At 40.6% G+C, this 22,037-nt stretch overlaps 1 protein-coding gene across 1 annotated transcript in view; it reads left to right on the top strand.

Moving 5' to 3' along the window:
* Window positions 1-22,037, top strand: part of SIK2 (salt inducible kinase 2) — a 210,806-nt gene that overhangs the window by 73,281 nt on the left and 115,488 nt on the right. Inside the window, exons 2-3 of the mRNA XM_073602422.1 lie at window positions 12,602-12,718; window positions 18,788-18,851. Of these exons, the coding sequence (XP_073458523.1) occupies window positions 12,602-12,718; window positions 18,788-18,851 (181 nt within the window). The remainder of the gene's footprint in view (window positions 1-12,601; window positions 12,719-18,787; window positions 18,852-22,037) is intronic.

The following is a 22,037-nucleotide window of genomic DNA, read 5'->3' on the forward strand; positions in this document are numbered from 1 at the left end:
GCATATTTATCTTTAGAGTGCTTCTGTATTACCTGGTTGATCATGCCAGTTTTCCTCTTCCTAGTATTGAACTGACCACGTTAAAAATGGAAGTAGATCCATGCTAGTGTGGTCAGTTTACGTCCTCTGTCACCCCATTCAGAGATACAGGCACTCTATGCAAGCGCATAGCGCGCCTGCATCTTCTGTGGTCAGCTTTAAGCCACACCCCCTGCCCATCCCCCATCCCTCATCCCTCATCCTGTGATTGAACTCTCAGAGCTCGGCTAGGGAAAGGGGAAGTGACGTAATGCTGCTGGGTTAAGGATTGCATTTCATCTCTATGGAACATGGCTACCCGGCGGCAACTGCCACTTCCTGTTATGACATGAAGCTGTGATATAGATATGCCCATCTGCAGGTCCGTGAATTGCTCAGGAATGAAAAGTGATCACGTGACCTGCAGTTTTAAAGCTGATAAAGCAAATCAAGGCAAGTTATTTTACAATTACGAAGATGGATCTATTAGATGCTCATGTTTAGCTATGCAATTCTTTAACCACTTGCTTACAGGGCACTTAAACCCCCCTCCTATCCAGACCAATTTTCAGCTTTCGGCGCTGACGCACTTTGAATGACAATTGCGCGGTCATACAACACTGTACCCAAATGAAGTTTTTATCATTTTTTCACCACAAATAGAGCTTTCTTTTGGTGGTATTTGATCACCTCTGCGGTTTTTACTTTTTATTAAAAAAATGTAAAAAACTGATTTTTTTTTTTAAAAAAAGTTTATTTTTTTATATTTTGTTATAAAAAATTTTAAACGGGTAATTTTTCTCCTTCATTGATGTACGCTGATGAGGCGGCAGTGATGGGCACTGATAGGCGGCAGTGATGGGCACTGATGGGTGGCAGTGATGGGCACTGATGGGTGGCAGTGATGGGCAGCACTGGCAGGTGGCACTGATTGGCACTACAGGTGGGCATTGATAGGTGGTACTTGTGGGCATTGATAGGTGGCACTTGTGGGCACTGTTAGGTGGCACTGTGGGCACTGTTAGGTGGCACTGTGGGCACTATTAGGTGGCACTGTGGGCACTATTAGGTGGCACTTTTATTGGGCACTGATGAGGCAGATGTGCCTCTTCCACTTGGGGACCAATGTCCCTCACATCCGATCCGGTGATCGGCTTTTTTTTCTACTCGCGCTGTCAGCGTGAGTAAAAAAAAAAAAACGATTACCGATCTTTTGTTTACATCATGTGATCAGCTGTCATTGGCTGACAGCTGATCACATGGTAAGGGGCCGGGACCGGCCCCTTACACAGATCGGTGATCAGCCGAGTCTCAGTGACTCGGTGATCACAACGCGCCCTGAAGGCGTGCGCAGGGAGCGTGCACAGGGGAGGACGTCATATGACAGCCTCCCGGGAATGTAGGTCCGCGCTGTAGCCGTAATTCGGCTATAGCGCGGATGCCAGGTAGTTAAATAGTGTTACTTGACTTTACAACCTCTTTAAGATAAAAAAAGCCTACCTACCTGTCCTAACCCAATCCCCAAACACTTACCTGGCTCCATGTCACCACTCCAGGGCTGTCTCTGCTCCAGCACCACTCACTTCCTGCTGCCACAGGAGAAACTGAGAGGAGTGGCGCCATAGGCTCCTGCTGCATTCAGTCAAACTCCTGTGATGAGGGAGGGGAGTGTGGCTTACAGGCCCTGAGTGTGGCTATGGATACAGGCAGCCCTTCTCAGGAGCACGCCTGCAAGGTTTCCTCCTTGGCACCTGACTTGCTATAAAGGAGGCACCCAAAAGAGGGAGGAGCAGACAGCGCCAACGGGAACTGCCAGAAGAGGGTGTAAGGGACCTTTCTGTGTGCAATATTGTTGTACAGAAAAAGTAAGTATAACTTTTTTTTTTTTTTTTTTCATTATATTTAGCATGTTTTTTTGTTAAAACCCAGAAACATTTAGATCTTCGTATTGGTACTTAGGGAATTTCATGGTAATACAAAAATAGAGAAAGCAGTACAAATCTAATAGAGGGTCTGACCCTTCCCGACTGTACTAAATATACTTTTATTGCTCTCTATATCCCAATTATAGACTTTGCTTACAACTTTTTCACTTTCTGTACCATTGACGAAGGACAAGAAGTTAGGGAAGATCTCTATTACTAGGAGGCAGAGCAGTAGTAAAAATTGTACAAAGGTGTTTGCCCTCCACCCACAGACACACAAACACGTTTTACAGACAAAACCTAAAGGCCGTAGATGGCGTTCTACTTTAGGGACTTATTGAATCCCACTTCAAGGGGGGAGTGGGGACTAGGATTGTTCTGGTAAGCATAACTTAAGTTCCTGTTCAACCACTAGCAACGTTTTCCCACAATTACTGAGTCCTTTTGATGTATAACAAGTGTCAGAACAAAGTAATTTCAACTGCAGGTTCTTTGCTGGAAAAAAATAAATCCATAAAAATGAATTATATATTACATTTGTATGTACAGTATCTCACCAAAGTGAGTACACCCCTCACATTTTTGGAAATATTTTATTATATCTTTTCATGTGACAACACTGAAGAAATTACACTTTGCTACAATGTAAAGTAGTGAGTGTACAGCTTGTATAACAGTGTAAATTTGCTGTCCCCTCAAAATAACTCAACACACAGCCATTAATGTCTAAACCGCTGGCAACAAAAGTGAGTACACCCCTAAGTGAAAATGTCCAAATTGGGCCCGTCTGGAGACATGCAAGGCAGTGGTCGTCATGGAGGTGTGTTTGGGGTTGTTGTCATGTTGGAATAATGCCCTGCAGCCCAGTCTCTGAAGGGAGGGGATCATGCTTTGCTTCAGTATGTCACAGTACATGTTGGCATTCATGGTTCCCTCAATGAACTGTAGGTCCACAGTGCCAACAGCACTCATGCAGCCCCAGACCATGACACTCCCACCACCATGCTTGACTGTAGACAAGACACACTTGTCTTTGTACTCCTCAATTGTCGCCACACACACTTGACACCATCTGAACCACATAAGTTTATCTTGGTCTCATAAGACCACAGGACATGGTTCCAGTAATCCATGTCCTTAGTCTGCTTGTCTTCAACAAACTGTTTGTGGGCTTTCTTGTGCATCATCTTTAGAAGAGGCTTCCTTCTGGGACAACAGCCATGCAGATCAATGTGATGCAGTGTGCGGCGTATGGTCTGAGCACTGACAGGCTGACCCCCCACCCCTTCAACCTCTGCAGCAATGCTTGCAGCACTCATACATCTATTTCCCAAAGACAACCTCTGGATATGACGCTGAGCACGTGCACTCAACTACTTTGGTCGACCATGGCGAGGCTTGTTCTGAGTGGAACCTGACCTGTTAAACCGTTGTATGGTCTTGGCCACCATGCTGCAGCTCAGTTTCAGCGTCTTGGTAATCTTCTTATAGTCTAGGCCATCTTAATGTAGAGCAACAATTATTGTTTTCAGATCCTCAGAGAGTTCTTTGCCATGAGGTGCCATGTTGAACTTCCAGTGACCAATATGAGAGAATGAGAGTGATAACACCAAATTTAACACACCTGAGACCTTGTAACACTAACTAGTCGCATGACACCGGGGAGGGAAAATGGCTAATTGGGGTAAATTTGGACATTTTCACTAAGGGGTGTACTCACTTTTGTTGCCAGCGGTTTAGACATTAATGGCTGTGTGTTGAGTTATTTTGAGGGGACAGCAAATTTACACTGTTATACAAGCTGTACACTCACTACTTTACATTGTAGCAAAGTGTCATTTCTTCAGTGTTGTCACATGAAAAGACATAATAAAATGTTTATAAGAATGTGAGGAGTGTACTCACTTTTGTGAGATACTGTGTGTGTATGTATGTTATATTTGTGTGTATGTATGTTATATGTGTGTGTGTGTATGTATGTATGTATATATGTGTGTGTGTGTGTGTATGTATGTATGTATGTATATATGTGTGTGTGTGTGTGTGTGTGTGTATGTATGTATGTGTATATATATCTATATTATTATATGTTGGGGTTTTTTTGTGAATGCTATCCCTAGCTCCTTCATATTAAAGGAACATGTATATTTGCTTTACTAGTCCCTTTAAAACAGTAACCACAGTATTTTATAGACATCACTGAAATATTTATTGATTGGCATAGAGGAGTATAAATCCGGCTGCTGTATGTTTCTGTATTTGGTGATTGGTAAAGACAGTCTGTACTTGCAGAACTTAAATTCAGATGTCACTTCAGCTGTAGCAGGACCTGATGTGAAAGTCAGGATAGATGGATGATTGCTCTGCTAGCTGTCAAGACAGTAGAGTATTGGATATAATATAGCTCTCTATAAACAGTGTGTGCCAAGTACAGGATAACTTTATCTTCAGCTTACATGTGCTTGTATGTGTTATAGAACAGAGGTTTTACAAGGTTAGAAATTTCTGTAGCGTTCCTCCACTACAGACGCCACATATATTAGTTAGAAATATTCCTAACCATTTAACAAAAAAAAAAGACTACTATCCATGAGATTTTTTTTTTTATTAGCACTTAGATTAAAATCTTCAGGACAAGCTTTTGGTGTTCACTCCATTCTTCTAGGGTCCAAGTAGTACTAATACTAATTACCTACAATCTACAGCTACAATCACTTCGACATAACCTTTTTAATGGATCCTCTAAAAAAAAAAAAAAATCTACAAAGAAAAATTGTCCTCCTGTCTAATTCTGTTCTTATCCAGTTTTTTAGGGTATTGCAGAAACTTTTATCTGCTGCCAGAACATTACAGCGGTCTGGTTTACCCACTTACCATCCATGGAGCGTTTATAAACGTCATTGGAAGTGACAACAGTTCTACGGCTTGACATGTTTGGTATCTTTTTACTTGGTGCAACCCCATCTGATGGATTTTACAAGAACATGAATATTGTATTTTGTTTTTCCCCTAAATTCATTTTATTTATTTTAAGAGTTATTATGCATTTTATAAACTTTTTCACAAATAACATGCAACATAAAAACATTGCAAATGGCACCATTTTATTCTACATATCCTCTGATTTCAGAAAATGTATAGTTTGGGGATTTTAAGTAATAGCATGAATTCAGGTGTGAAACATAAAAAAAATTGCTCTGGAAGCAAAGTAGTTAATCCATTTTTGGCTTTAGATATACTGTATATTATCAACTAATTTTAACTTTTATTCTTGCTGCATGACAGCAACTTCAGCTATGTCTTTCTCTCTTCATGTATATGTACATGTTTGTTTAGTGTTTTTTTTTTTTGTGTTTAGAAGTTCTTAAAGCTGAACTTCAGACAGGTATAAAAGGTACAAATGCTTGTCAGTATTCAGTAATAATTTTTTGATTTTTTTTAAAATAAGTACCTGAATTGGACTTGATATCAGCCTCTTGCTGTCCCTGTACAGCAGAGCTCAGACTGGGAAAGGGAGGGGCAGGACTGGGAGGCAGTCAGATATGTTGACAAGGAAAAAACTGTTAAGAGAGCACAGACAGAGCAGAGTGATGACTTACCTGTCTGATGTCCAATTAGCAAGCTGGGGATGGAAACAAAATATCATGGCACCCCTATAGTCTATAAAGGCTTGCATCAATTTTTTAAGAGTGAATGGCTGCAAGTGGTGAGCACAGCATTGTTCTGAATAACAGAGCTGTGTAAGGCTGGCCATACATTATACCATTTTCTTGTAGCTTTACCAAAACCATATAATATGAGGTCAAACCTAAACACTTTCAATATGTATGCAATCAGGCAGGGCCTTGCACTATATAGTTTAAGGTAAATCTAAAGGAAATTGAATAAGAAAATTGTATAATGTATGGCCAGCTTAAATCTTGAGACTGTTTGGAAATAAATGCATATTCTTTGTTAGGTGAAATCGCTTCCTTTTATATGTAGTTTATCAATGTAATAAGTTAATGGTCACCAGAGATTGTCAGTCATTTTTTTTTTATTTTTTTTTTCTGTGTTTGTTTTTGTGATTAGCTATCAAGGGTATGCAAGGTTTGATGATTGAACGTGGATTACGATTACCGTGCTTCATGTAGGTCATCGAGATGGCAGTCATTTCTTAGAAAATGTATTGTGTGTGACGCAGGCGGGTTAAATGTGCAGACACTTGTGTTTTATGGAACTGCCTGGAACACATGAATGTGGTTTGTGCCCCTCCAGCAATGGATGACCTGCAAAGCCGGGTGTCATCTACTGTAAACTTTAAAGGAGAAACTGCTTGGATTGAGGCGAGATCTCACTTTTATTTCTGGCTGCCTTTGAGAAAAGTTTTGAATTTTAAACATTTAAAGGGAAATTCTGCTATGAATAATTTAAAACTAAAACGACCACACAACCGTGCAGAAATGAACAAGGAGCAGTTTCCCTCCTAGGGCTGTCACAAAGAAGCATAAAAAGAAAAAAAATTCAGTACATCTATGCAATAAATGCAAATTTTACATGGTACAATTAAAAAATGCTGCAAGAAAACTACCTGCTGACCTGCAAGAAATCCAGTGTGCCCCTAACTTCCTGTTGGCTTGACAACACACAGCCTTTGCTGCACTGGAATCATACGCTCTGTCCCTGGCCCACCCCTTTCATTCATTGGAGGCTCAGCATCGCCTGTTGTCCAGTCATAGTGTGGTCTGCATGCAAATACAGAAACAAGAGAATATAGGCACATGGGATTAATACCTTCGAAAAACAAGAAGTATAAATGGTAAATGAGGTAGGGTAAATATAGAATATAAGGGGTAATAAAAAGTTTATTTCAGTGTTAAATTGTCCGTGGTTTAGGGAAACCGTAAGGAATTAAATACAGTCCATACACCTGGACTAGCTTTCCTCAACAGGTGAAGCAAACTCTGTAACTGTGAGAACAAAAAAGAACAAAAAAAAAAAAAAAAAAAAAAGAACCTCTATGTATAGACTTGGATGAAGTTTAAAAATTCAGGATTAAAGCAACTTGCATGTAATCAGAGGTTATAAAGCTCATAGGTATGGATGCCGATAGAAGATCACCACTGCGTGATGGTGGGAGCTGGAGATGACCCAGTACACGGCCGCTAGCGAGGACCGTTCCTGCAGTGAGGGCTCATCAGTGAAGAATCCTGATCGTGGGTACACCACGACCCGGTGTAGGGAGAAAGGGAGCCAGCCAATATCAGCCTACTAATAATGATCCAGTGAGCTGGAGAGCTCTGTAGAATGCACCGTCTGCGTGACGTCGTCATGGGGAGAATGTAACGTGTTTCTGAGCATGCGCAAAAGAAGTGGAGACTTTATCAAGGGTGGATGTGACAGGGTGACAACGCAGGAGCACAGTTAGGAGACAATTGTCATCCCATAACAGAGAGTGCCAGAACAAAGACATTCAGGGCAGGATCATCAGGTTATATTGTAATGAACTGCAGATTTAAAAAGATTTCCCTCGTACTTGTGACAACCCAAATTTGGGGATTTACTTTCTGTGATAAACAGGACGAATAGGGGGAAAAAAAAGACTCAAAGCTTTTAGTTGGCTTTGGACTTCTTATTAACCATGGCAAATGAGGTTCAATGTAGAAAGATGTAAAATAATGCATTTGGGTGGCAAAAATATGAATGCAATCTATACACTGAAGGAGAACCTCTGGGGGAATCTAGTATGGAAAAGGACCTGGGGGTCCTAGTAGATGATAGGCTCAGCAATGGCATGCAATGCCAAGCTGCTGCTAACAAAAGCAAACAGAATATTGGCATGCATTAAAAAGGGGATTAATTCCAGAGATAAAACGATAATTCTCCCACTCTACAAGAGGTATGGAGTATGCTGTCCAGTTCTGGGCACCAGTCCTCAGGAGGGATGTACTGGAAATGGAGCGAGTACAAAGAAGGGCAACAAAGCTAATAAAGGGTCTGGAGGATATTAGTTATGAGGAAAGGTTGCAAGCACCGAAATTATGATTTCAATTTACAAATACCGTACTGGTGACCCCACAATAGGGATAAAACATTTTCGCGGAAGGGAGTTTAACAAGACACGTGGCCACTCATTAAAATTAGAAGAAAAGAGGTTTAGCCTTAAACTACGTAGAAAGTTCTTTACTGTAAGAGCGACAAGGATGTGGAATTCCCTTCCACAGGTGGTGGTCTCAGCGAGGGGCATCAATAGTTTCAAGATACTTTTAGATAAGCACCTGAACGACCACAACATACAGGGATATACAATGTAATACTGACACATAATCACACAGATAGGTTGGACTTGATGGACTTGTGTCTTTTTTTGACCTCACCTACTATGTAACTATGATGTACTACAAGTGTTCAGGTAGAAGATGGGCCAAGGGATTTTTGTGTACCAAAAACTGATATTAAAAACGTATTGCATTACTTGTGTTTTTGCCTCCAGTTCTCCTTGCAAATGTTTACAGCGTAAAAAAAGAAAAGCGTATCACAGGATCAGCTTCTAGAGCTACAGATCCTTGGGCAAGCACCATTTTTGGCTTCTGCATTCATACACATTATTGATCAGAAAGATTGACTTCTGTTATTATATATCACACAAAGGGAACCTTCTTATGGAGGAATATCTTCCAATCCCATGACCAGACAAATATATTCACAAGATTCCAAGTCATTGCCACCCTAAAGAAACAGACAAACAACAAATAATCCCACAGACAGGAAGAAAAACATATATCCTGGCAGAATCGGGGGGGATATCTAATGCAAATCAGACTTGGCAAAGGATTTGTCTACAGTTTTTGGTCCATTTGCAACTTGCTCTGCGTGAAATTTGGACAGGCAGCTGGAACGGTTTTGCACCTTTCTACAGCAGGTTTCCATCTGTACCTAAAATAGTTTTTCCAATGATTTGCTAAAGACTCCTAAGAAGTGGTCATGGGCATGTTTTATATGGCACAATGCTACTTTTGATCAGAAGAGTAGGGAATTTAGAAATCAAGACTTTTATCTTCTGGTATGTCTATCTCGTCATCCACAACTCTGCTTCTGTTATCAAGTTATGTCTCCCCTTTTGGAATCCCCTCTTCAGATTATGGTCTTAGCCATGGGACTTCGATTCTGGGGAAAAAAGCATTAAATCCAGGGTCTGTTCCTGAACAGTACAAGTACAAATCCTGAGCAACTGTGTGAACATATTAAAAATCATTGTTAAAGCTTGCAGAACTCCAAACAAAAATAACAAATTAAAAATGAATAGCCCCTTAAAAGATAAAATAAACAGCTATTGCTGCAATAATCAGATTATATCCAGAGATTTCCCTACAGTACCCTTTTCTGCCACTAGATGTCTCTCTCTGCCAGCATCATTCAACTCACTTCCTTTGATTTAGGGCTGTCCCACACCCACCTCAGCCTGTGACTGGACAATGAAATGAGAAGCAGCACAGAAATTAGCTCATCTGTCTGGATTTAACAATCTGTTAATATTAATCTATTAACCACTTCAGCCCAGGAGGAATTTACCCCCTTCCTGACCAAAGCACTTTTTGCGATTCTGCACTGCGTCACTTTAATTCCAGCCCACGGATGTCATATGACGTCCTGGGCTTTGGGCGGGTATATCTGAATGATGCCTGTAGTTACAGACATCATTCAGATATTGCCGGTTTCAGCCGGCGAATCTCTACACCATAGGAACGATCATAGCGGCCATTCCGCCGCTTGATCGTTCCTATGGGAGGCGAGAGGGGACGTCCCCCCCCCCCTCCCGCCGCCCTCCGGTGCTTGCTCCAACTCACCGTTACGATCGGTGAGGCAGAGAGTGGATCCGCTGGCGCCGGATGTAGATCATAGAGATTTCCGGCGGACCAGATGGTCCCCGGAGTCTCTATGATCGTCGGAGGCCGGGCGCGATGTTATGATATATTATTTTTTATTTCAGGCTTCCCAGCCTAGTGGTGAGATATGGGGTCTTATTGACCCCATATCTCACTATTAAGAGCACCTGACATGTCATATTGCTATTACAAGGGATGTTTACATTCCTTGTAATAGGAATAAAAGTGATCAATTTTTTTTTTTTTCAAAAAAGTGTCAAAATAAAAAAAATAAAATATAATTAACAATAAAAAAAAAAAAATTTTTTAAAGCGCCGTTGTCCCCGTGTGCTCGCACGCAGAAGCGAACGCATACATAAGTCCCGCCCACATATGAAAACGGTGTTCAATCCATACATGTGAGGTATCGCCGCGAACGTTGGAGCGAGAGCAATAATTTTGGCCCTAGACCTCCTCTGTAACTCAAAACATGTAACCAGTAAAAAAATTTCAAGCGTTGCCTATGGGGATTTTTAAGTACCGAACATTGGCGCCATTCCACGAGCATGTGCAATTTTGAAGCGTGACATGTTAGGTATCTATTTACTCGGTGTAACTTCATCTTTCACAAAATGCAAAAACATTGGGCTAACTTTACTGTTTTGTTTTTTTTTTTTTAAACACAAAACAGTTTTTTTTCCCAAAAAAAACACGTTCGAAAAATTCCTGCGCAAATACTGTGTGAGATAAAAAGTTGCAACAACCGCCATTGTATTCTCTAGGGTCTTTGCTAAAAAACATATATAATGTTTGGGGGTTCTATGTAATTTTCTAGCAAAAAAATGATGATTTTTACATGTAGGAGAAAAGTGTCAGAATTGGCCTGGTATTGAAGTGGTTAACTGACAATTGCGCGGTCGTGCAACGTTGTACCCAAACAAAATTGACGCCTTTTTTTCCCCACAAATAGAGCTTTCTTTTGGTGGTATTTGATCACCTCTGTGGTTTTTTATTTTTTGCGCTATAAACAAAAAAAAGCGACAATCTTGAAAAAACGCATTATTTTTTACTTTTTGCTATAATATCCCCCAAAAATATATATACATGTAAAAAAAAAATTGTTTCCTCAGTTTAGGCCAATAGGTATTCTTCTACATATTTTTGGTAAAAAAAATCGGAATAAGCGTATATCGATTGGTTTGCACAAAAGTTATAGCGTCTACAAAATAGGTGATAGATTTATAGCATTTTTATTATTAATTTTTTTTTTTTTTTTAATAGTAATGGCGGCGATCTGCGTTTTTTATAGTGACTGCGACATTATGGCGGACACATCGGACAATTGTGACACATTTTTGGGACCATTGGCATTAATACAGCGATCAGTGCTATAAAATTGCATTGATTACTGTAAAAATGTCACTGGCAGTGAAGGGGTTAACACTAGGGAGCGATTGAGGGGTTAATTGTGTTTCCTGGGAGGTGATTCTAACTGAAGGGGAGGGGACTGACTAGAGGAAGTGACGGATCGTGGTTCCTAGCTAATAGGAACACACGATCTGTCACTCCTGTCACACTCGTCTCTGTTCTGTGTCTTCTGGTCACGATCGCTCGTGGTCAGCGGGCATCGCTAACGTCAGCCACGAGCACCGGCACCCCCGCTGTGCAGCGGGCGCGCATGCTCGCCTGTTATCCCTATCCTGCGAGCCGATGTATAGCTACAACGGTTTGCGCAGGGAGCCAACCTGCCGCAGTGTAACTGCGGCGGTTGGTCGGGAAGCGGTTAATATCTATACAGCTGCATTCACTTGTGTCTTTTATATCATCCTAGGGTTCAACTTTAAAACTGAACTCCAGGTTTAAAAAAGTCAATGAAGTTATGTGTTCATAAAAAATAATTGTATTTTTAAATGCAGCTACTAGGAATGCATGATTTGTTAAATTGGTTGTAAAGTCAGAATGTTTTTTATCTTTTTGCATTAAGATAAAAAGCCTTCTGTGTGCAGCAGCCCCCCCTGATACTTACCGGAGCCCCATCTCTGTCCAGCAATGTCCACTAGTGTCTCAGCCATTCGGAACTCTCCCTCCTGATTGGCTAGGACACAGCAGCGACGCTATTGGCTCCTGCTGCTGTCAGTTAAAGTTAGTTGGCCCATCAGGAGAGAGGGGGGCGGGGCTGAACCACAGCTGTGTGGCCACATGAATGGACACATGGAGCTGCAGCTCAGCTTGGGTGCCCCCATAGCAAGCTGCTTGGTGTGGGGGCACTGAACAGAAGGGAGGGGCCATGAGCACAGAAGAGGGACCTGAGAAGAGGAGGATCTGAGTTGCTCTGTTGCAGTGAATTTGCACAGAGCAGGTAAGTATAACATGTTTGTTATTTTTATAGAAAAAAAAAAACAAGACTTTACAATCACTTTAATAGCCAAGCTATCTTGTCACTTACTGCACAACAGCACTCAGACTGGGAGAGGGAGATGCAGTACAAGGTGCCAGTCTGGTGTTCTACTGACAAACATTCCAGTAGAAAAACATAAGTTGATCAATATGGCTATGTTGTCTGGCAGGAGCTATATAAATTAGGACTGGCTGTATAGAAAAACAGATCATTTGACACCTAAAGCAACTTTCATATTTGTATGTCCATGGTGTATTTATCTGTTTCCCTGGAGTTCAGCTTTAATAGCTCCTTTCATGGAGATTATTATATCACGTATCTTACAAGTGCACTAATACAGCTACAATCACTGTATGCATTTATTTTAATCCTGAACCTGATTACGTCCCTAAAATAGTTTTATTTTCCATCTGCAGGTGGCAATAAAGATTATTGACAAGTCTCAGCTAGACGCTGTAAATTTGGAGAAAATCTACCGGGAAGTAGAAATAATGAAGATGCTGGATCATCCTCATATTATCAAGCTTTACCAGGTAAGTCCATTGACCTGTATTAGACCAGAATGAAAAACAATGATAATTCCGATGTATTATTAGCATACAGGATTTATATCATGCAAACAGTTTACCCAGCACTTTACAATATAACGGGGGCAGTACAATTACAACACAGTTCAATACAGAAGGAATAGGAGGGCCCTGCCTGTGGAGCTTACAATCTAAAGGGGGGGGGGGGGGGGGGTACAAAAGGTAATAGCCACTTGCCACGGATTACAGGATTCTTTGTGTGGTTCTGAAAATCTTTTTTTGTGACCATGTTCTATTTTCCAAGTCAGGCACACATTATTCTGCACACTATTTACAGATGATGAAATGTTTTTCATCCAGGACGCAGAGGTTTTTTAGGGACAAGACCTTTAAGACACGGTGAAAGAATGAACACGTATATATCTGACACACATTAGTCATAGAGATTAAGTGACCGTTACATATATTTATACATGAGCTGAAAGTAAATGAGAGATGGTAATCACTTCCACGGTATTGCTCTCCAATTTGCATTATTTTTTTATTACAGGTACTTTTATATAGCGCCATTGATTTACGCAGCACTTTTACATATATATATTATACATTCACACGAGTCCCCGCCCTCAAGGAGCTCACAATCTAATGTCCCTAACTCACATTCATACATACAAATACTAACGACAATTTAGACAAGAGCCAATTGGCCTACCAGCATGTCTTTGGAGTGTGGGAGGAAACTGGAGAACCCAGAAGAAACTCACGCAGATACAGGGAGAACATGCAAGCTCCAGGCAGGAAGTGCCGTGGTTGGGATTCCAACAGAAGACCCTAGTATTGCTAACCACTTCGCCACTGTGTGTGTTGCCCATATGCTTAGTGAGATATTTAATTTATGTTTTCACAAAATAGGACAATGTTAAGTTCTGAAAAAAAAATTCAAAAAGAGCACCAGGAATAGGAGATAACAAAGTTATAGCAAAATGTTAAAGTAGAAGTTCAACTTAAAACTAACTTTAAACCTACTCGCAGCAACATTCTTAGACTAACCTGCTACTTTAAGTTTGCAAGTTATGCGAGTTATTGCGCTTTCCTTGAGTTATATCGGTGGGCTAATTTCAGTGTATTATAAATACATCTTGGTTCCTTGAGTTCGAATTCTTGAGTTATAATGGTGGGCTAAGGCGAGTGTTCTGTAAATACACCTCTGTCTCTTAAGTTTGAATTCTTGAGGTACAGTGGGTATAAAAAGTCTACACACCCCTGTTAAAATGTCATGTTTCTGTGAATGTAAAAAAATGAGACAAAGATAAATAATTTCAGAACTTTTTCCATCTTTAATTAGGCCTATAAACGGTACAACTCAATTGAAAAACAATTGGGGGGGGGAGTAAAAATTTAAATAAAATAATATGGTTGCATAAGTGTGCACACCCTCTTATATTGGGGATGTAGCTGTGTTCAGAATTAAGCAATCACATTCAAGCTCGTGTTAAAGTGGTTGATAAGTCACCCTAAGCTGTATATACCATCAGCACTGTCTCCTATTGTAGTATCCTCACAGAGGGGGACACTGCAATAGGAGGCAGTACTGATGGTGTATACAGGTTAGTGTTATGAAAGCAGCAGGAGGGAGGGGGGGCGGGTCACACACAGACAGAGAAAGGAAGGGGGAAGAGGACACAGGAACAGAGAGGAGTGCAGATAGCAGGCTGCTGATGACAGAGGCACATAAACTGACCACTGTGTCTGGTCTCAGCAGCCATGATACACTGTGGTCAGTTTACAGAGGGGTGGGGAGAAACTGGCAGGATCAGCCAGGTTTTTTTAGGTGTTACAGGGGGCCAAATGACACAGGACAAGCACTGTGTCATATAACATGCTTTAACCTCCCTGGCGGTATGATTATTTCAAATTTTAGGTGCTGAAAGCGGTACAATTATTTTGCACAGAAATTTGGCGTTTTATATTATAGGCCTGTAATTCTTAGGAATAATTCACTTAAATCTGTCCAAACAAGAGTCTAGTAGACATCCCAGGTATGATAAGGTTTGAAAAATGAAATAAAAAATTATAATATAATAAATAACTATAAATAATTATACCAAATAATATTATAATAATAATAAAAAATATTCAATAATGTAATCAAATCAAAAACACTGAAATTTGCTCATTTGCAGAATTGTCGCTTTCGTTACTTTTAGTGTTTGGTGACGGATTTCCCCACAAATCACTATCGCTCAATTCTGCAAGTGATTCTAATTTATTATCGCTGTTTTCTAGCTGGTCTAAAGCCACTTTTGATGTAAAGGGACGGTTTTGGTTGCTATGGACAATCTCCAGTTTCCAGGCAGAAAGAACAGTTTTTATAATATAAAACTGCATGCAGGACACTGGACAGACCACTAGGGACAAAGGGGATGTGTACTTATTTGATACCGTACTGTAATCTGTAAGATTACAGTATACTGTATCTATACTGTGTGTTTCACTTTTTGAATTTGCCGCCAAACTCCGTCCCCGTGCGTCGCAACGCTCGCAGGGAACGGAGCTTGGCACTGTGAATCGAGCAAGACACGGCGGCTCGCCGATCACAGCGGGGAGACGTCGCAGGATCCAGGGGACAAGGTAAGTATCCTCTACATGGATCCTGCGATGCGATCCCAAGTCTGGCTCGGGGATACCGCTTTGGGTATTGAAAACCCACCCCGAGCCAGACTCGGGAATACCGCCAGGGGGGTTAAAGGAGCAAGATCCATTTTTTTTTTTTTTTTTTTTTGGGGGTTAACAAACGCTTTAAGTACACATCTGCCATCATTTAAAGTACCTCTGATTAACCCCAAATAAAGTTCAGCTGTTCCATTAGGTCTTTCCTGACATTTTCTTAGTCGCATCCTACAGCAAAAGCCATGGTCCGCAGAGAGCTTCCAAAGCATCAGAGGGATCTCATTGTTAAAAGGTATTAGTCAGGAGAAGGGTACTAAAGAATTTCCAAGGCATTAGCTATACCATGGAACATAGTGAAGACAGTCACCAAGTGGAGAAAATATGGCACAAAAGTGACATTACCAAGAACGTCCTTTCAAAATTGATGAAAAGACAAGAAGAAAACTGGTCAGGGAGGCTGCCAAGAGGCCTACAGCAACATTAAAGGAGCTGCAGGAATATCTGGAAAGTACTGACTGTGTGGTACATGTGACAACAATCTCCCGTATTCTTCATATGTCTGGGCTATGGGGTAAAGTGGCAAGACGTAAGCCTTTTCTTACGAAGAAAAACATCCAAGCTCGGCTAAATTTTGCAAGAACACATCTGAAGTCTCTCAAAAGAATGTGGAAAAATGTGTTCTGGTCTGATGAAACCAAGGTTGAACTTTTTGGCCTATAGTTTCAAAAGATATGTTTGGCACAAAAACAACACTGTACATCACCAAAAGAACACCATACCCACAGTGAAGCATGGTGGTGGCAGCATCATGCTTTGGAGCTGTTTTTCTTTAGCTGGAACAAGGGTCTTAGTCAAGATAGAGGGAATTATGAACAGTTCCAAATACCAGTCAATATTGGCACAAAACCTTCAGGCTTCTGCTAGAATGCTCAACTTGAAGAGGAACTTTTATCTTTCAGCACGACGACGACGATTCTAGTGAATCAACAAAGGAATGGCTTCACTAGAAGATGAAAGTTTTTTGGAATGGCCCAGACCTGAATCTGATTTGAAAATCTGTGGGCTGATCTGAAGAGGGCTGTGCACACTTATACAATCATATTATTTTAGATTTTTATTTTTACTTCCCTCCACCTAAAAGATTTCAGTTTGTTTTTCAACTGAGTTGTACAGTTTATAGGTCACTTTAAAGGTGGAAAACATTCTGAAATAATTTATCTTTGTCTCATTTTTTTACATCACAGAAACCAGACATTTTAACAGGGGTGTGTAGACTTTTTATATCCATTGTATAATGGTGGGTTAAGGTGAATGTACCGTAATTACACCTCTGTTCCTAGAGTCCTAATTCTTAAATGGTAATGTTGGCCTAAGTTGAATGTATTGTAAATACACCTCTGTTCCTTAAGTTATAATTCTTGAGTTCTTAATGCTGAGCTAAGGTGAGTGTTCTGTAAATACCTCTGTTCTTTTAGTTAAAATCCCAGTCTATTCCTGGAAACTGTTTCTTTTTGCCTCTTTGCTTACCAGCCCCTTGGAGGTTTACAGAAAATCCTGGACACCCAGAACGATGAAGACTGATGTGTTTCTGAAGTAGTTGTGGCTTACTCTATCTCTTTTCAAATTCAAAGCCTGGAGTTAGCCTTTTAAGTGAACCTGTCAATTTGTCCTTCATGGGTAAAGCACAAATACACTTTAACTCCACTTATTTGCTAGCCTAACTTCTGCTGCCAAGGCTACGTGCTGTTTCCATGTATGTTTTTATAATACAAGGGCAAAGGGAGCCAGAGGACAAAGACATCTACAAGTGCTTTGTTTAAGAATGTAAACCATTAAATTGGCACACCAGGGCTGGGGTATGAGAGTTATCTATGCACTACATCTACTCCACCCTTCTCTACCATGTAATGGAATTATTAGTACTGCATTTATGCAAAATGCCCAGGTGTCATGAGAAAAGGGATTCCCTTTACTCAGATCCAGGGCTTTTTTTATCAGGGAATAGGTGCAGGAACTCCACCCTTCCGAGTCGCTCTTCATCTCCGCCCCCTACCCGTCTCTCAGCACCATCCCTTGGTTTCACCTCCTACCCACCTCCCAGTACAGCACCTTTCTGAAAATACAGAACCAAGTATTTTGGGGTACTCAGTAATTTCTATGACATTTGTTAAAGAAAACAAGAAAGATAGTAAAACAGATCCCTTGCAATGAGCAACAATAGACTCCACCCCAGAAACAATAGACTCCACCCCAGAAACAATAGACTCCACCCCAGAAACAATAGACTCCACCCCAGCAACAATAGACCCCCCAGCAACAACAGATCCCCTACACAACAAAAGACTTTCCCCCAGCAACAATGGACCCCTTAACAACAAAGTGCCACCCGAGCAACAATAGACCCCCCAGCAACAACAGATCCCCTACACAACAAAAGACTTTCCCCCAGCAACAATGGACCCCTTAACAACAAAGTGCCACCCGAGCAACAATAGACCCCCCAGCAGCCAGCAAAAATAGACCCTCCAGCACCCCTTGCCAGTACATACATTCAGTGCTGAAGGTGCCGGAACTGTGCTGCTCAGATCCATTCTCCTTGTTATAATGACATTGTAGGCAATGTAATCTGGCTAGATAATACATTGCTTACACTTCTATAGTGGTTACATTTAATCAACTCACCACTGGTATTATGTCAGGTGACACAAATTTCTCCAAACCCTACTTGCGTAACATGTCATAGGGGCCAAATTTCCCAACCATTTGTACTACATTGATTTTCTTGCTGTATTTTCCTGATTATCACTATTATTAGTAGTAGTAATAATGTACAGGGTAGGGTCGAGAAAGACTTACTGGTTATTACCCAGCTTAGGGGCTCCCAGGGTACTCTGCAGGGTATGTGAAAATACTGCAAGTGCTGGTACGTTAGGTGCTAACTTTACAAGGCTACCTACACTAAATAAGCTTTAAAGTGCACACAATTTTTTTAATAGGCTAAGTAACATCAACTTTTTACTGACCAAGGGTTAAAAAATGAAATTGTAATAATCACTTTCTGGAATTGCATCGCTGTTTTTTTTTAAATGACATATTAGCCTCGGTTCACATTGTTGCGACTTATCATGCGACTTACAACACACAAAGATGCATAAGTCAAAATCAAATTATTCCAATAAGTGCCATTTTAATCAATGCGACTCATGTCGCAGCAACATAAAATGTTCCTGCACTAATTTTATTGCTACTTTGGTGTACCATAGACGTCAATGTTGAATACAAAAGATGCAAGGAAGCCGCAAGCAAGTCACAAGACTTTGGGGTCGCAGTAGTGTGAACCTAGCCTTAAGACTTATTGTGTCATTTTACAGAACACTAACAATGATTTTTGTGTGAATTCATTAGGTTATGGAAACCAAAAACATGCTTTACCTAGTGACAGAATATGCCAAAAACGGGGAGATCTTTGGTAAGTTCCTTGATTTTATTATCCTTTATCAGTGTGGTGCCATCCATGTGTATTCACTGTGCACAGCTCCTTTGGAGACATGAAGCATATTCTGTGAGATAAATGCTCCATTGTTTATCATTTTATGATTATGACTTGTAGCTTCAGGTGTTCCCAACCTGACAACACATAATCAGCAAGAAATTCATGGTCATTGCTTTAAAAGGATCAAAAAAGAGAACTAGATGTTTACTGCTTGTATATTTTCATTAACGGGGTTGTAAACCTCTAGGACAGGGATATGCAATTAGCGGACCTCCAGCTGTTGCAGAACTACAACTCCCATGAGGCATAGCAAGACTCTGACAGCCACAAGCATGACACCCAGAGGCAGAGGCATGACGGGACTTGTAGTTTTGCAACAGCTGGAGGTCTGCTAATTGCATATCCCTGCTCTAGGATAAAAAATGAACAGAGCATATCCGTCTATAGTGTGTACTAGCCTCAATCCAAAGCACCTAGTTTGATTTATGTTTCCTCTCTCTTCCTTCTGCTATGTGCAGATTAAACCAACACCACAGAATCCTGAGAGATGGACCCATCCAACCCATTAGTCATAGTCTTTTGACTAAAATGCCATTTTGGTTTTAGTCGTATTTGTCGACTAGTGTTCATTTTGCCAACGAAAATATTTTAGTCGACAAAATTAACACTGTAATGCACGGCATCTTGATGTAAAAAAATATATCGGGGTTGATTTACTAAAGGCAAATAGGCTGTTCACTTAGCAAGAGAAGTTGCACCATGCAAGGGAATTTTCCCCAGAGTTAAGTGAATGCGGTAAAATTTCACATCACAAAGAATACCCAATCATGTGCAAGAGAAATTTAAAAAAAATAAAGTAACAGTAGTTTTGCTTGTACATGACTGAGAGGTAGATGATAACAGAGCTTCACCTCATTCACTAAGCTCTGGGGAAAATTCCCTTGCAGAGTGAGCAGTCTATTTGACTTTAGTAAATGAACCCCATTGAGTTAATGCACATGCCTTAAAACGACAAAGAATGTGAATGTGGGTTAAAGTTTGGGACATATGTACAGTATACTCCACTAGTCTTCTCCAAAAGTAACTGCTGTCCCTTTGAGTTTGGATATGAATGGCAGTAAAGCTCAGCCTTTAGTACAAGTGATTTACCTGTTTACAAGAGACTTTAGTCTTCCATGAAATTGTTGATGAATGCTTCTTGTACAGACGTCAGTGGAAACTTTTTTTTTTTTGTGACTTCTGGGTGTTTTCCCAAGAAATCCTCTGTTATACTGTGCCAAGAAGAAAGGGTCATTTTCCATGCCCAATAGCCCCCTGAAAAGGTTTCTGCTTGTTTTCTAGCATGATCACACTTCATCGGAGAGGTCCAGGAAGCTCTAATGACGTTGCTCCCTACCTGACTAATTCATTCCGGCCTAATTGTTTTAACATTTGCTTCCTGTTCTTCTGAGCTTGGAAAGCGGGATTGTCTGAGCTTGACCTTGGATGATCATCAGAACTTTCTTTAAACTAGCGGATTTCTGAGAATTTCTGGAAGGAGCTCTGCTTTACTTTGCATACATTGATTCTAAGGTGCATGTCAGTGATAATAGAACGTTTGTCTTTACTCTAATGCAGTTGGGTTGATTCACTAAAGGCAAATAGCCTGTTCACGTTGCAAGGGCATTTTTTCCAGAGCTTGGTAAATCAGGTGAAGCTCTGTTGATGTCCATCAGTCAGGCAAAATGATATATATATTAATAGTTATATATTATATATATTTTTTTTTTATTTTTTTTTTTGCACATGTATGGTTATTCTTTGCAAAGTAAAGTTTCACCACATGTACTAAGCTCTGAGGAAAATCCTCTTGCACAGTGCAACTTTCTTTTCAAAATGAACAGCCTATGAGCCTTTTTGTAAATTTATCCCAGTATGTTCTGTCACTCCAGGCTCCAGGATGCTACTGATCAATTTCCAGCTTTCAGAATTTGGGAGGCACTTTTTTTTGAAGGCTCTCCACCATAGCAAAGTATGGGCAAAGCCACAAGGGTACGTGGTTTTAAAGTGGTTGTAAACCCTAGGACGAAAAAAAACCCTGCAAGACAAAGGCATAATAAGCTAGTATGCATAGCATACTAGCTCATTATGAATTACTTACCTGAAATCGAATCCCCTGCAGCCGTCCTCGTACATGGCTCCGGCGGCCAACATCGCTCCCGGAGTTACTTCCGGGTATGTGATTGGCCGGAGCCGCGATGACGTCATTCCCGCGCATGTGCGCGGGAGCCGCCGGTAACGGCACACTCACATTCACATCTGATGCACCATGCCCACACCGATGATGTCAGCACATGCAAATACAGGGGATATCTCCTAAACTGTTCAGATTTAGCAGATATCCAGGGTAGCTATGGGTAAGCCTTATTATAGGCTTACCTGAAGCAAAAAGTGTGTTGTAAGTGTTATGGTTTGTAGTGGCACACCCTTCTGCCCATAATTGGTCATTTAGATGTTAAGGTTGTACTTAAGCCTTGTAGGAACCATCAGAATATCATACAAAAAATACTGCTTTCGAATCGATCGTATGATAATCTGACCGTTAGTGCACAGATTTTCTCCGCAATTTTCCAATGGGACAAACACAAAAATTTTTCTCGTACAATACCAGACCATACGATTTTTGTTTTAATCAGTACAGTTTACGTCTGAAAATACAATACAATTACATTACATCACTTCCAAATTTTTATCATTTTTTTCATATTTTAGAAACCCCTTAATTTTCAATATGGAGACTAGCATGCAAAAAAAAATGGACAATCATTTGTCAGATAATCTCATCGTGTGTACTAGGCTTTAGTCCTTAGTGCGCTAGCTTACATGCTAGTCTTGACTCCTACTTAACACATTTTTTATAAAAAGTTATAACTAAATTACAAAACTACAATGCAAAACGCTCTTCTGCCTGTAGGATGCTTTTGCTTTTTTCCACCATAACTGTAATATCCTCACATTAATATAATTCTATTAATAATAATGCATTAAATTTGGCTGTGGGAAAAAGTTGGAAGAGCACAACACCACCAGAAGAGCCAGCCATAGAGAGTTCAAATCTCAGCCGGTTCAGATCGTCCGTCCGAATTGGGTACAACCAGCCTGCCAGATTTTACATGCGATTAT

This window comes from Aquarana catesbeiana, linkage group LG10 (genome assembly GCF_042186555.1).
Source record: "Aquarana catesbeiana isolate 2022-GZ linkage group LG10, ASM4218655v1, whole genome shotgun sequence".
Lineage (NCBI taxonomy): Eukaryota > Metazoa > Chordata > Amphibia > Anura > Ranidae > Aquarana > Aquarana catesbeiana.